This window comes from Oreochromis niloticus, unplaced genomic scaffold, assembly GCF_001858045.2.
Source record: "Oreochromis niloticus isolate F11D_XX unplaced genomic scaffold, O_niloticus_UMD_NMBU tig00007364_pilon, whole genome shotgun sequence".
NCBI lineage: Eukaryota > Metazoa > Chordata > Actinopteri > Cichliformes > Cichlidae > Oreochromis > Oreochromis niloticus.
The window spans coordinates 89,491-102,646 of NW_020328517.1; the positions used below are offsets into that span (position 1 = coordinate 89,491).

General features: G+C 42.5%; 1 protein-coding gene across 6 annotated transcripts in view; it reads left to right on the forward strand.

Moving 5' to 3' along the window:
• LOC102077585 (protein NLRC3) overlaps positions 1-13,156 on the forward strand; it is a 135,273-nt gene that overhangs the window by 42,057 nt on the left and 80,060 nt on the right. The window contains exons 1-4 of one of the 6 annotated variants that reach the window (XM_019355155.2): positions 11,073-11,350; positions 11,463-11,612; positions 11,725-11,838; positions 11,951-12,064. The exons of 3 other annotated variants lie outside the window; for them this stretch is intronic. In XM_019355155.2, coding sequence (XP_019210700.1) covers positions 11,262-11,350; positions 11,463-11,612; positions 11,725-11,838; positions 11,951-12,064 — 467 coding nt within the window. In that variant the 5' untranslated portion in view covers positions 11,073-11,261. Of the gene's footprint in view, positions 1-11,072; positions 11,351-11,462; positions 11,613-11,724; positions 11,839-11,950; positions 12,065-13,156 lie in introns of those variants that run through there. 2 more of the 6 variants (XM_019355154.2, XM_019355157.2) reach the window with 2 other exon arrangements.

Below are 13,156 nucleotides of genomic sequence, written 5' to 3' on the forward strand. Positions count from 1 at the left end.
GCGTGTAGACTGCAACTCTGCTTCCTGGTCCCAACTCTGGATAGTCATATTTTGGGGGGTTTAATAAATTGGTCCATATTTCTAGAAATGAGAGCTGCTCCATCCAAAGTGGGATGGATGCCGTCTCTCCTAACAAGACCAGGTTTCCTCCAGAAGGTTTGCCAATTATCTATGAAGCCCACATCGTTTCTGGGACACCACTCAGACAGCCAGCAATTTAAGGAGAACATGCAGCTAAACATGTCACTCCTGGTCTGATTGGGGAGGGGACCAGAGAAAACTACAGAGTCCGACATTGTTTTGGCAAAGTTACACACCGATTCAATTTTGATTTTAGTGACCTCCGATTGGCGTAACCGGGTGTCATTACTGCTGACGTGAATTATGATTTTACTGAATTTACGTTGACCCTTAGCCAGCAGTTTTAAATTTCCCTCAATGTCGCCTGCTCTGGCCCCTGGAAGACAATTGACTATGGTTGCCGGTGTCTCTAGCTTCACGTGTCTGAGAACAGAATCACCAATTACCAGAGTTTGACCCCCGGCGGGTGAGTCGCCGAGTGGGGAAAAACAGTTAGACACATGAACAGGTTGGTGGTGTACCTGGGGCTTCTGTTTAAGACTATGCTTCCTCCTCACCGTCACCCAGCCGTCCTCTTTCCCCAGCTGCTTGGGGTCTGCCGGGGGCCAGCTAGCGGGGCCTACGCTATCTTCGGCTGCACCAGCTACAGGGGCCTGGCTAGCTACGGGTAGGGATGGGTATCGTTTAGGTTTTATCCGGTTTTATCCGGTTTATTGCATCTTTTGCTGTGAAGTACAGCCAGACTTTGACCGCTTCGCCTTGGGTATTTTTAATCTGTAGCTCTGCTCTAAAAGAACGTACGTACCTGGGCCCGCCTACTTCGCTTGGAAAGGTAAAATGATTGGCTAGAATCCAAAGTGTATGACATCTCAGGAAAAAAAAAGCACCGAAATAAAGTACCGAAATGTGCGCTGCTTTTTGGTCTGGTTACTACCGTTTATGTCAGAACCGGTGCCATCATGGCACCGGATATCGGTACCCATCCCTAGCTACGGGTGAATGAAAGGTGCGAAGCCGAGTCTCCAATTCAGTAATCCTGGCCTCCAGAGCTGCAAATATGCAAATATACATTTGTTACAGGTATTATTACTGCTAAAGGAGGCCAAGGAGTAGCTAAACATCTGACACAATGAGCAGGAAAGTGCAGGAGGGACAGGTGAAGTAGCCATGGTGCTAACGAGTTGGCTACAAGCTAAGCTAAGCTAGCGAAACAGTACAGAGACAGTGAGTGAATACTTTGGCTATAAATTAGGTAGTGAGTACACAAAAAGTGTGCTTCGGATGAAGCACATGAAGATTACACTATGAGAAAAGAATGTATTTAAAAGTTTTTAATTAAATTGCTAAGCAGATAAGCTACTCAGAAACACCACTGTGTTACTGCAGAGCGAGCGAACACCAAGTGACAGCGCCCTTTACATTCACTAGGAAAACAGTAAAAATCTGCCAAGACCCCTTTTAAATAAAGCATGCGTGGCAGGGTAATACAAGAAAAACTGTTAGTGCAAGCAGAACACAAAGCAGTGCAGACTGCTCTAGAGTTCTGAAGTCTTACTGAATCATCAGAGCTGAACAGGTGATGGAGAAACAGGTTTACCTTTTAGGTGACATGAATGAGTTGAAGGGAAGTTATGAACTGTTTCTGAGAGACAAATAACACCAGGATCCTCTGCTATGTCGCTGACAGCTGGTAACTGTGCAGGGGCGGGTCTAGCAAAGTTTTGTCAGGGGGCCAGGTAGGGCATTCCCATATGGAAAAGATATGTATAAATCTTATAAAGTTTGCATGTCTTGTGTGAAACTTGTATGAAAAGCATACAAGAGTGAAAACAGATATAAAATCCCTTGAAAAATTATATAAATGAAACTTGTATGTTTTGGATACTTACTAAAACAATATATGAAAGTAATGAGAAAATGGCCACTTTCATGGGTAAATCATATAAGCCTTATATGACTCACTATATGAAGTAGGCCACATTTTATGCAAGTTTTTACTATTTCTTTTCCATATGGGTTAACAGGGAAAGGGGGGCACAAAGAAATAATTTTCTTTCTTATTCTCATTTAAAATGTCTCGCTTTTAATAAATAATTATCTGAATCTTACAACCAAAGTTTTTATCTGATGTAAAATGTATAGAAATCATACATATACCAACAAGACAGTGTACCTCACTGTTTTTATTCAAAGGCTTTATGGCTTTTCCTATAATACCTGGTGGGCCGGTCTCTAGTCAAAATGCCTGGGCTGATTTTTTGTCCCAGTCCAGCCCTGTTCATCATATTTTCTAGTCTTTGGCTTGGAAGGAAGTTGGTTTGGAAACATATTTGGCGATGCTTCATCTCCCCATCAAAAACCTGTCCATTATGCTAGCAGTGTTCAAGCGTTCTTTTTTTTCTCACTTTTCATACCGCGCACCCCCTGTAATGGCACTGCGCACCTCCTCCCCCTAGGGGGCGGGCACCACACTTTGGGAACCTCTGATCTATAAAATGCATTTCTTTGCTCATTCGCTATAGTCTGCTCTCATATTTGTATGCAGGTTATTTTCCTTTTTCAGTTTAACTGGTGATATTCATTCCTGTATTGTAGGTGAATGCGCTGATGTTAGTTCATACATTCTGCAGAGTTAGTAAACTGGCCATTTTTGCTCAATAATTCCTGATTCATGTTCAAACCATCAGACAGAAACTCTGCGTTTGTTTTTATGTTCTTCAGCCTGTTGTTCTTGAGGTAATCTGTGATGCGTTTAATGACCCTCCACATGCTCTGAGGGTCATTTGAAGAGAAATAGAACTTCATCTTTAGAGCATAAGTGGGTTTTTGCCCTCTTTATGCCCGCAGTCAGGCTCTGTTTATTGTAGTATAACACTCATAGGGCACGGTGTCCTGCTCCACACACACTGCACACAATGACAGCTGCAGAGTTTGTGTCTGATGTATGAAACACTGTTGGGCTAAAATCTGGTCAGAATGAATCCAGGTGCAGGTGTGTCAGTTTAGGACCACTGGACTAACATCCAAGTGCTCACAATATAAAGTGTATTCTGTAGTAACATCCTATGGTGTTGCAGCAACAGTCCCACATGGAAACGTCAACAGTCAAACTCAAAATCTCTTTTTGTCAACAATAAAATGACAGCAGACCAATTTGAACAAAGTTGGTAAAATGCTTCAAAAATTAGTAAAATATTAAAAAGTGTCTGGATGCTCAATCATCCAGGTAAGTAAATCCCCAAAAGCTGATTCTGTTCATCTGGATGTTTTCAGTGGGAGAAACGTTTCATCACTCATCCAGGTGATTTCTTCAGTCTCAGCTGACTGCAGGTTTCCCCAATCTTAAAAACAGGACATTTGCATAATGACTGAAACCAGCCCACTGAAGGAACAATGGGCTGGGAGGTCAGTTCCTTGATCATTAATATGCAAATTCTCATGACCATTGATCAAAGCTCATTGATCAATCACAGCATTGTAAGATGACAGGAAATAAAACAGAGAAAAGCATCCTTCCTAAAGGGTTGAATTTTGCTGTGATGCCGAGACAAATCCCACTAGTGGAGCTGATCACAGCCACAGAAACAGCAATTCGAAACAACAAAACAATAATATTGCAGAAGTGGAAGCAGAGCAACTACGGACAAAAGTTTCAGCCTGTCTCAGAAATGCGAAGCCCCCAGCATCCAACATCAGCATGGAGGAGAGGAAGGCACTCACATCACTTAGTAATGATAACAACATTATCGTCATTCCAGCAGACAAGGGTAGGTGCACAGTATTGCTAAACCAGAAAGACTATCATGGGAAATTCTGTCACTGCTCAGTGATGAAAATACTTATGAGCCCCTGAAACGAGACCCAGGAAGTGGTTACAGGAAGAGGGTGATAGACAGTCTGAAGCAGTTAGAACAAGACAAGGCTATTGACCGGACCTCATACCACAGGCTGTACCCAGGGGAGTCTACACCAAGTCTGTATGGTTTACCAAAGATACATAAGCAGGGTGCACCTTTAAGATCGATTGTCTCTATGATCAACTCGGTCACCTATAACATCTCCAAGTTTCTGGCTTCGATCATCAACCTGCTGGTGGGCAGCTCTGAACACCACATCCAGAACACCCTGGATTTTGTTGAGAAGGTGAGAGATGTCATTATGGAGGCAGATGAAACCATGGTCTCGTACGACGTTACATCTCTCTTCACTTGCATCCCAGTCACAGAAGCGTTGGAGGTAGTTCGTAAGAGATTACAGGATGACCCAACCTCAGCAACAGGACCACTCTCAGCATCAACCAAGTGTGTTTGAACTGTGTCTCAATTCCACCTGTTTCACTGTGAGATTTTCCATCAGTAATGGGGGGACATCTAAAAGCTTATGTGTACCGTAAACCTACGCATACCGATCACTATTTAAGGTTTGACTCTCATCATCCACTGGAGCACAAACTGGGTGTCATCAGGACGCTACAACACAGAGCGAACACCATCCCCACTGACACAGTGACCAGGGAAGCAGAAGAACATCACATCAAGAAGGCCCTGAGTAAATGTGGTTATCCCAGCTGGACTTCTGTCAAAGCTGGGAAGGCACCTAAAGAAAGCTCCAGCCGATCCAGGAGAGAAGGACAACCACTGACTAAGCGAAAACCTGTAGTGATCCTGTATGTGTCAGGAGTATCGGTGCAGTTGAGAAACATTGTTTCTAAACACTGCGTCTCTGTGGCTTTTAAACCCCAAAACACGCTGCGCTAAAAACTGGTCCACCCCAAGGATCGGGTCCCCCGACACAAACAGAGTAACATAGTGTACGCTGTTGAGTGTCAGGAGGATTGCCAGGATTTATACATCGGGGAAACCAAACAACCTCTGGCTACAACACAGAAGAGCCACCTCGTCAGGCCAGGACTCTGCAGTCTATTTACACCTACAGTAGAGTTGGATGTCTCGAGACCGGTCTTGGTCTTTTACGTGGTCTTGGTCTCGTCTTGGTCTTGACGGACTTTTGTCTTGGTCTTGTCTTGGTCTCGACGGACTTTGGTCTCGGTCTTGTCTTGGTCTCGTATCCATAACACACAACATAACGTTTGACAATGTATCATGCGCAAAAGCTTTAGCTCTAAGAGCCGTGCCTGTCGTGAATCAGAATAGTCGACTCCCATTGAACGAGAGCCGGCTCCTCACTTAATTTCCTTTCGCTGCTCAGCTGCACAGCTGCACAGCGACACACAGTGGCTCAGCTATGCTCAAATCCCTCCACATTGTGGCATTTTATTATTTCGCCTTTCGCGCCCTTCAAACACAACTAAATGCAACCCGTTAGATTGAACAGTATGCCCGGTCAGTAAGTTACAGAAATGTCAGCGACTTCGTCTGTCATAAAGTTTGCGTTCATAGAACACAAAGAGTTTTCAGTAAATGCAAAAAAGAAGCATTCGGCAAAGTGCAGGTTTTGCAAAGTCTCCTTGACCGAGACAGCCAGGACTACCTCAACCTTCACCAGGCACCTGGAGTGCAAACACCCTCAAAGGTAAGCTAGCCAGTAGCCATCTATCCATCTTCAAACTCAACTACCTTTCCAACCTCAGATGACCAGGTCATGTTTATGTAATATTGTTATTTATAATGTGTTCTTCAAGCGTTATAAATTATGTAGGGACAGTTTTTTTGCAACCGTCCCTGCAGACTTAACTTGTGAAGATTGTAAGTAACGTTACGTTACATGCTATGTACAGGTAGCTAGCGCTAGCAGTGGCTATCAGCTACTTAAACAGTTTTCACTAACTTTAGGTATTTTGGTGAATTCATTGAGCAGAAATATATCGAAACCATTTCAGTGAGCACTTTAAGGGCTGGTATGGTGTGGTTTGTTGTCGACTTTAATGGGCATATTTATGTGGTTGCTGACTCTTAAGTAAGGACTGGCGTTTCAAGAGTGTCCCTATAACATTGCTCGGCTAACAGCGGCATTGTCGACAGTGAAGCCCAGATCAGAGCGGTCTATGGCTCTGGTCCAGATAGCACGGTTCGCAAAACTGAGTCCTAAAGTTCTTAAATCGAACTTAAGGACCTTTGACTATAACTTCCTTAGGTGTTTTCTACTATGTTGCCCTACTAAACCAGTCCAGTGTGTAGGGGCTATTGCAGCATGTCATTATTAGACACAGTTATTTTGTATTGGTGTAACCTCAGACTTTATTGAGTAGTTCATTTCTTGTCAATGCAGCTGTGTCTCATAGCTGACTGGCATGAGGAGGCTTAATGCAATATGCAAAGTTAATGCACAGACATTTTGTCTTTTGTAGATTCCATTAAACTGTTTTTCTGTTCTTGTTATATAAGGTCTTGCAACCCTGAACACTCCAGTATTTTCATTAGTACTAGATGTGCCTAATGATCTATATGTGTCACACTGGATTGGATTAGGTTATTTTGTATGCAAAGGTCTGCCCTCATTGATAGGTTTAAAATTACTGTGCTTGTAAGATACAGTAGTTTTTGTGGTTGAATAGAAACAGATGTTTTACAGATTCCTATTTCCCTGTTTTGTAGGTACTTGGAGTACAAAGCAGGATCTGCAGCATCAGTGATAGCGGTCAATCCCACACAGCCTCAATTATCATTGTTTGCTCCAAGCATCCACTTATTTTCCCCAAATTCACCCAGGCAACAGGCCATCACCCAGTCCATCCTCCAGGACCTTATAGTTGGATGCTCTCTCCCCCTGTCTATTGTTGAGAATCCTCATTTTAGACACTTTCTGAATGTCTTGGATAGCAAATACACTCCTGTGTCTAGGACCACCTTGACAGAGAAGCTGATACCTCACCTTGTCACTAAAGTGACGGGTGACATAATCAAAGCCCTGGAAGTCCAGCCAAATGTAGCAATAACAACAGACCTCTGGTCTGACCGGAGGCTTCGTACTTTCCTGGGAGTTACTGCTCATGTTGCCTGCAAGAACAAGGACTCTTACAGTTTACAATCATTTTTGCTTGACTGTAGGCGTTTCACAGGGAAGCACTGCGGCGAACGAATCGCCTCAGCATTTGACAGCATAGTTGAGGAGTATGGCATTGGCCATAAAATAAGCTACATTCTGACAGATAATGCATCCAATATGAAGCGGGCCTTTAAAGTCAGGATGCCAGAAGTAGAGGACCCTGAAGGTGACAGCAGTGATGACCTTGATGATGAAACAATGTGGGAGGATGCAGAAGGTTCTGATCCATGGTCAACGGGTGAACATCTTTCTTGCTTCGCACACTCGCTGCAACTTGTAATCAGTGATGGGATGAAAGAGGTAAAGGCAATAGCTAGAGCCATTGCCAAAGCCAGCAAGTTTACAAACCTGCTGCACAGCAGTAGTAACCACAAAGACTTGTTTGAGGCACACTTTGGCTCCAATAAGTCCATCCCAGCAGGAAACAACACCCGCTGGAATAGCACCTACAGACAGTTAAAGGCTCTGATCACACTTGACCACAGGGCCATCACTGAAATGTGCAGCGATACAGAGAATTTAGTGTTTTCAGCCCGAGAGTGGGCTCAGCTGAAAGACCTTTGTGCTTTGCTTGAGCCTTTTTCTGAGGCAACAGACCTTACAGAAGGTGATCATCAGGTGACTATTAGCATGGTGGTCCCCACTGTTCTGGACTTGAAGAATCATCTTATAAAGATGGAAGTGCAAATGCCCCAGGTCGTAACTATAGACAGGGCACTGAAAAGATCCTTAGAGAAACGGTTCTCTGGAATTTTCAGGCAGATTTGCATGGACGAAAAGGATCCAGAAGAGCCGTTTAGCCATCGGATCTACTTCCTTGCCACCATGCTCGACCCCCAGTTTGGACTGACCTGGGTAGATTTAGATGTTCAAAATGGTGAAACCGGACCAGCACTGAAGAGGTTCAGAGATGACCTTAAAAAGTCATTAAAAGGTGAATGTATAATAATAATTATTTATTGTTATTGTTGTTTTTGTTGTTCCACTTATTATCACTGTCTTTGGTTTTATAGCATCATTAGAAGCATCCTGTCTAATCCTCTGTGTGTGTGTGTGTGTGTGTGTGTGTGCGTGCGCGTGCGCGCACACCCTTTTCCAGACCTTTTGATCACAGAGGTAGACAGAGATGGACCTCCAGCACAAACAGAAGAAGACACAGAATTATCAGATAGCGACTCAGCGCCACCCCCAAAACAACATCTTCTTTCACGCTACAAGGCATTTAGGTTGCAACGCAGCACAAGCCAGGACTCGAGCACTGATGCACAAATAAGCAAGTACCTAGACAGCATAAATGACTGTGACTGTGATGCACTCACCTTTTGGTCAAAAAACAAAGAGCGTTTCGCCAGTCTACACAGTGTTGCCTTGAAGGTCCTCTCTGTCCCTGCCTCTTCTGCCCCAGTTGAGAGGGTTTTTAGTAGAGATGGACCGATCCGATATTACGTATCGGTATCGGTCCGATACTGACGTAAATTGCTGGATCGGATATCGGTGAGAAATAAAAAATGTAATCCGATCCATTAAATATCAAAAAAGCACCTCACAAAACTTGCGACACGGCGTAACTCGGCTCATAACCGTAGCACGTAGGAGCAGTATGCGTCACGTGATAGAGCGGCTGTGTGTATTTGTAGCCTCGCTACCAAACCAGCATTTCATCTCCGAGGAAGTTATCCCAGAGAGAAGTAAAGCAAGTGTGTAAGTTCATCTCTGAATGTTTGTAAAGTGTTCCCACATTAAGCTTAACAACCGATATATGGAGCGACTGCCTCTCTCTCTCCCTCTCCTGTCGCTACTTCATGAAACTGCTTAACGATCAGCTGATCGGCTTTTCTGTCGCGAGTCCGTGTCTCTTCTTTGTTTTTGGCCCACTTTGCACCAGAAAGAGGAAACCAGCGGCTGAACAACAGCAGCACGTTTAAGCTTGATAAGCTGTTGTTAGAATGTATTTAATATTACTTTCTACACCAGGATCCTTTTCTACGTAGCTGACGGCTGGTAACTGTGCAGGGGCGGATCTAGCAAAGTTTAGCCAGGGGGGCCGATAGGGCATGAACAGGGAAAAGGGGGCACAAAGACATACTTTTCTTTCTTATTCTCATTTAAAATGTCGAGCTTTTAATAAATAATTATCTGAATCTTACACCCAAAGTTTTAATCTGATGTAAAATGTATAGAAGTCCATTACTGTATATAGTAACTGTTAAGTCTAATATACCCTAGTAAGCTATAGTACTTTTTCCTTTGGGAAGGTACCATCTGTGCAGTCTGCAGTTCTGTAGAAGAAAGATGTTGAATCTATTTAATTATTCTTGAAAAATAATTTATTTCTGTGCATTTTTTTTTCACACTGCATCAAATTAAAGTTGATTACGTCGATTAAGCATCATGAGGTGGAGGGTGGGGGGTGGTTCCCTATTTTTTTTTTTGCTGGGAGTTTGCAACCCTATTAGTTAGGTTGCTTAATATTTCTGCTAAGTACTCTTTAAAATACCAGAATAGGAAGGATGGAGCAGGTTTAAGTTTATTAGATTGATCAGTGTTGCTGAACTATGAAATATTTTGGGTGCAGTGTATTTTTTACATACAGGTATAACAGAATAGCTTCAGTGTTGTTGTTTATTTAAACTTGAGTATGAACTTATACAAAATGCAGCAAGATATTAAAAAAACAGTTTTATTGATTAAAAAACACACTATATCGGATTCATATCGGTATCGGCAGATATCCAAATTTATGATATCGGTATCGGTATCGGACATAAAAAAGTGGTATCGTGCCATCTCTAGTTTTTAGTAGAGGAGGCATTCTAATGAGACCCCACCGCGCACGGCTAGGCTATAAGATGTTGCAATATTTAGTTTTCTTGAAGTGCAATCAAACACTGTTTTAAAATGTGAACTGTTTTCTCTCCCTCCTCTCTGAAAATATGCTGTTTGTTCATAAGATATCTGTTATTTGTTCATAATGTCTGTGTTCTATTTTCCCTGCCCTACTGAACAACAGGCTTGATTTCATTGGCAGTGTGTTGTAATCTTATGCCACTGAAGACATCAAGATGTCAGAATCTTTTAAGCACTTGTTCTTATTCTTATTAATGCACAATTTGTATTGGTATGTAATATTTGTAGTTTGCATCTGATTCATGTGAGGTGTGCACATGTCTTTATATTGTTTGATTACAGAATTTTACTTAAAATGGTGTTGTTTGACTAAATAAATGTGACCATTGACTTTTAAATAACATCTGCATATCACTTTGTGTTGACAGGCCTAATCCATTTTAGGGAAGTTGATATCATACAGTGTAATTTGGTTAGTACTACTACAATAGGACATGATGCAATTTCAAGTTTATAATCTTCAGTTTGATGTTACAATTTTATCTATATATAAAGTATAACTGAAACCAGTTACACATTTCCCATTCTTTAGACAGTTGTTGGAGGTGATTGCTGTTTTGTCAGATGACTTTGGGGCCAGTCAGTACCATCATGTCAGCCCTCAAAAGCACACAAAAGTTAGTCTTTTTTGTTCTGGTCTCGGTCTTGGTCACGCCTCAACTTGGTCTCGGTCTTGGTCTCGTCTCGACTTGGTCTTGGTCTTGTCTTGGTCTCGGATTAGGCGGTCTTGACTACAAGTCTAACCTACAGGCCAGTAGACACTCTTTCAATGATGAGGATGTAACATCCTGGACAGGGAGGAACGCTGGTTTGAGGGCGGAGTCAAGGAGGGAAAGACCATCTCTGAATGGAGGATGGGGCCTAAGGGTACATCTGTCACCATCTTACAATGCCATGATTGCAGCCATTCCCCAACTCTCTGTGAATGGGACTCATGACCATTGATCTGTGGTTGTTGATCAATGGTCATGACCTCCCAGCCCATTGTTCCTTCAGTGGGCTGGTTTCAGTCATTATGCAAATGTCCTGTTTATAAGATCGGGGAAACCTGCAGTCAGCTGAGACTGAAGAAGTCACCTGGATGAGTGGTGAAACATTTCTCCCACTGAAAACATCCAGATGAACAGAATCAACTTTTGGGGATTAAAACGTGTCTGAATTAATCAGTGGGTGCTGAGTGGGTCAGTCAGTGTGTCTGCTGGGCTGATTTGTGTTTCCTCTGCAGGTGAAGGTAGAAAGTGTGTGTGAGCTGATGTGAACTGAGCAGCATGGATCAGTGTGAGGACAGAGAGGAGGGAGTCCCTCCCTCTAAAGCCACCCTGTGTGGGGAACATGAGAGCCAGACCAAAGCTCAGAGGTGAGATGACCATCTCTAACTGTCCGTGACTCTTCTCCATGTCACAGCTCAGCACTCACATCACTGCTCCATCATTATTCACACTCATACCTCTGTGTGTGTTGTTTTAAAGCCCAGAGCTGTGGGGCGTACCAGGCTCAGCTGGACATAACCCTAAAACTAATCCAGAACCTGGACCTGAACCCAGCTGTGTTTCCTTAAAGAGCAACGTGTCGAAGGGTGTTGATATAAACTTTAACAAAAGACTGTTATGTGACAAAGAGTAAGTACATTATTTTTATGAGTTTCAGATTGTTTATCATGTCTTTAATTTAATATTTCCAGTTTTTCCTTCCTATCTCATGAAGCTGTTACATTTATTGTTTTTCTTTTAGGATCAATAAGAGGCCAGAATCTCCTGGACCTGAACCCAGCTGTGTTTCCTTAAAGAGCAACGTGTCGAAGGGTGTTGATATAAACTTTAACAAAAGACTGTTATGTGACAAAGAGTAAGTACATTATTTTTATGAGTTTCAGATTGTTTATCATGTCTTTAATTTAATATTTCCAGTTTTTCCTTCCTATCTCATGAAGCTGTTACATTTATTGTTTTTCTTTTAGGATCAATAAGAGGCCAGAATCTCCTGGACCTGAACCCAGCTGTGTTTCCTTAAAGAGCAACATGTCGAAGGATATTGGTGTAAGCTTTAAAGGCTGTTCTTCTGCTGCTGAGAGGTAATGTGTGTCTAGATGTTGTTCCTGTATTTTTGAATAAATCCTCGTTTAATATCAGCTCAGCTCTTTTTCACACACATTTCTATGTTGGTATGTGAAGCGGTGTGTGTTGGAGTGTTTCCACAAACACAGCAGTCAGAGTGGAAAGAGTGGATGTTGTAGGAGGTGTTTGTGTAGTGAAGAGGCTGATGCTACGTCCACACGTACCCGGGTATTTTTGAAAACGCAGATTTTTCTATGCGTTTGCACCTTTCGTCCACACGTAAACGGCGTTTTCGGTCACTGAAAACGGAGATTTCTAAAAACGCCTGCCAGGGTGGATATTGTCGAAAACTCCGTTTTTGCATTTACGTGTGGACGAGAAAAACGGAGAAAACGCAGCGTCAAAGGTGTGGGCCTTTTTTGACGTCACACTGTGCGCCACGTTATTGTTTCGGTGAAATGAATTTCTACAAAAATAATTATATTTGATCATTAAAAATATGTTTTCAATTAAAAAAGCATGAGCACACTGGTGGATTACAGAAACATGAAAACTCGTTAACAGTTGTTAATCCCGGTTCTTTAGTATTCTTAGGGCCAAGAAAGAAACGGCTCAAAAGTGGTCTTTTACTTTAAAATGATCTTTAATTTACATATTCCAGAATATGGAGACCTGAACACACGAACACACAAGCTCAGGTCTGAAGCACAAACAGGAAGCCTAGTCATTTATATAGACGTCACACACACTTTAAGTTTCGATCAAACAGCCTAGTTGGTTTTACTTTCACTTCATTCTAGCTGCAAAAGCATGCTCTGCAAAACCATGCGTTTCCTGTCTATTTTGGCGCAGGCTATACTCAGAGTTAGGCCTTTCTTATATAATGCAATATGATCAGCATATAAGCATTTAAGATTATAGATTTAAACCTCAACACAGTAAAGTTAATTTAGACGTAAACAAAGAGGCAAACATATTTACGTAGAAGGACTGATGTTTGTGTTAAAATACCCTCTTAAAGCTGAAATTGTCAGGAAGTGCTGTGTGGCAGGCAGGAGTTGGACCCAAGATGCAGGCACTCAGACTCGAGGGACGAACTCAAAAAAAAC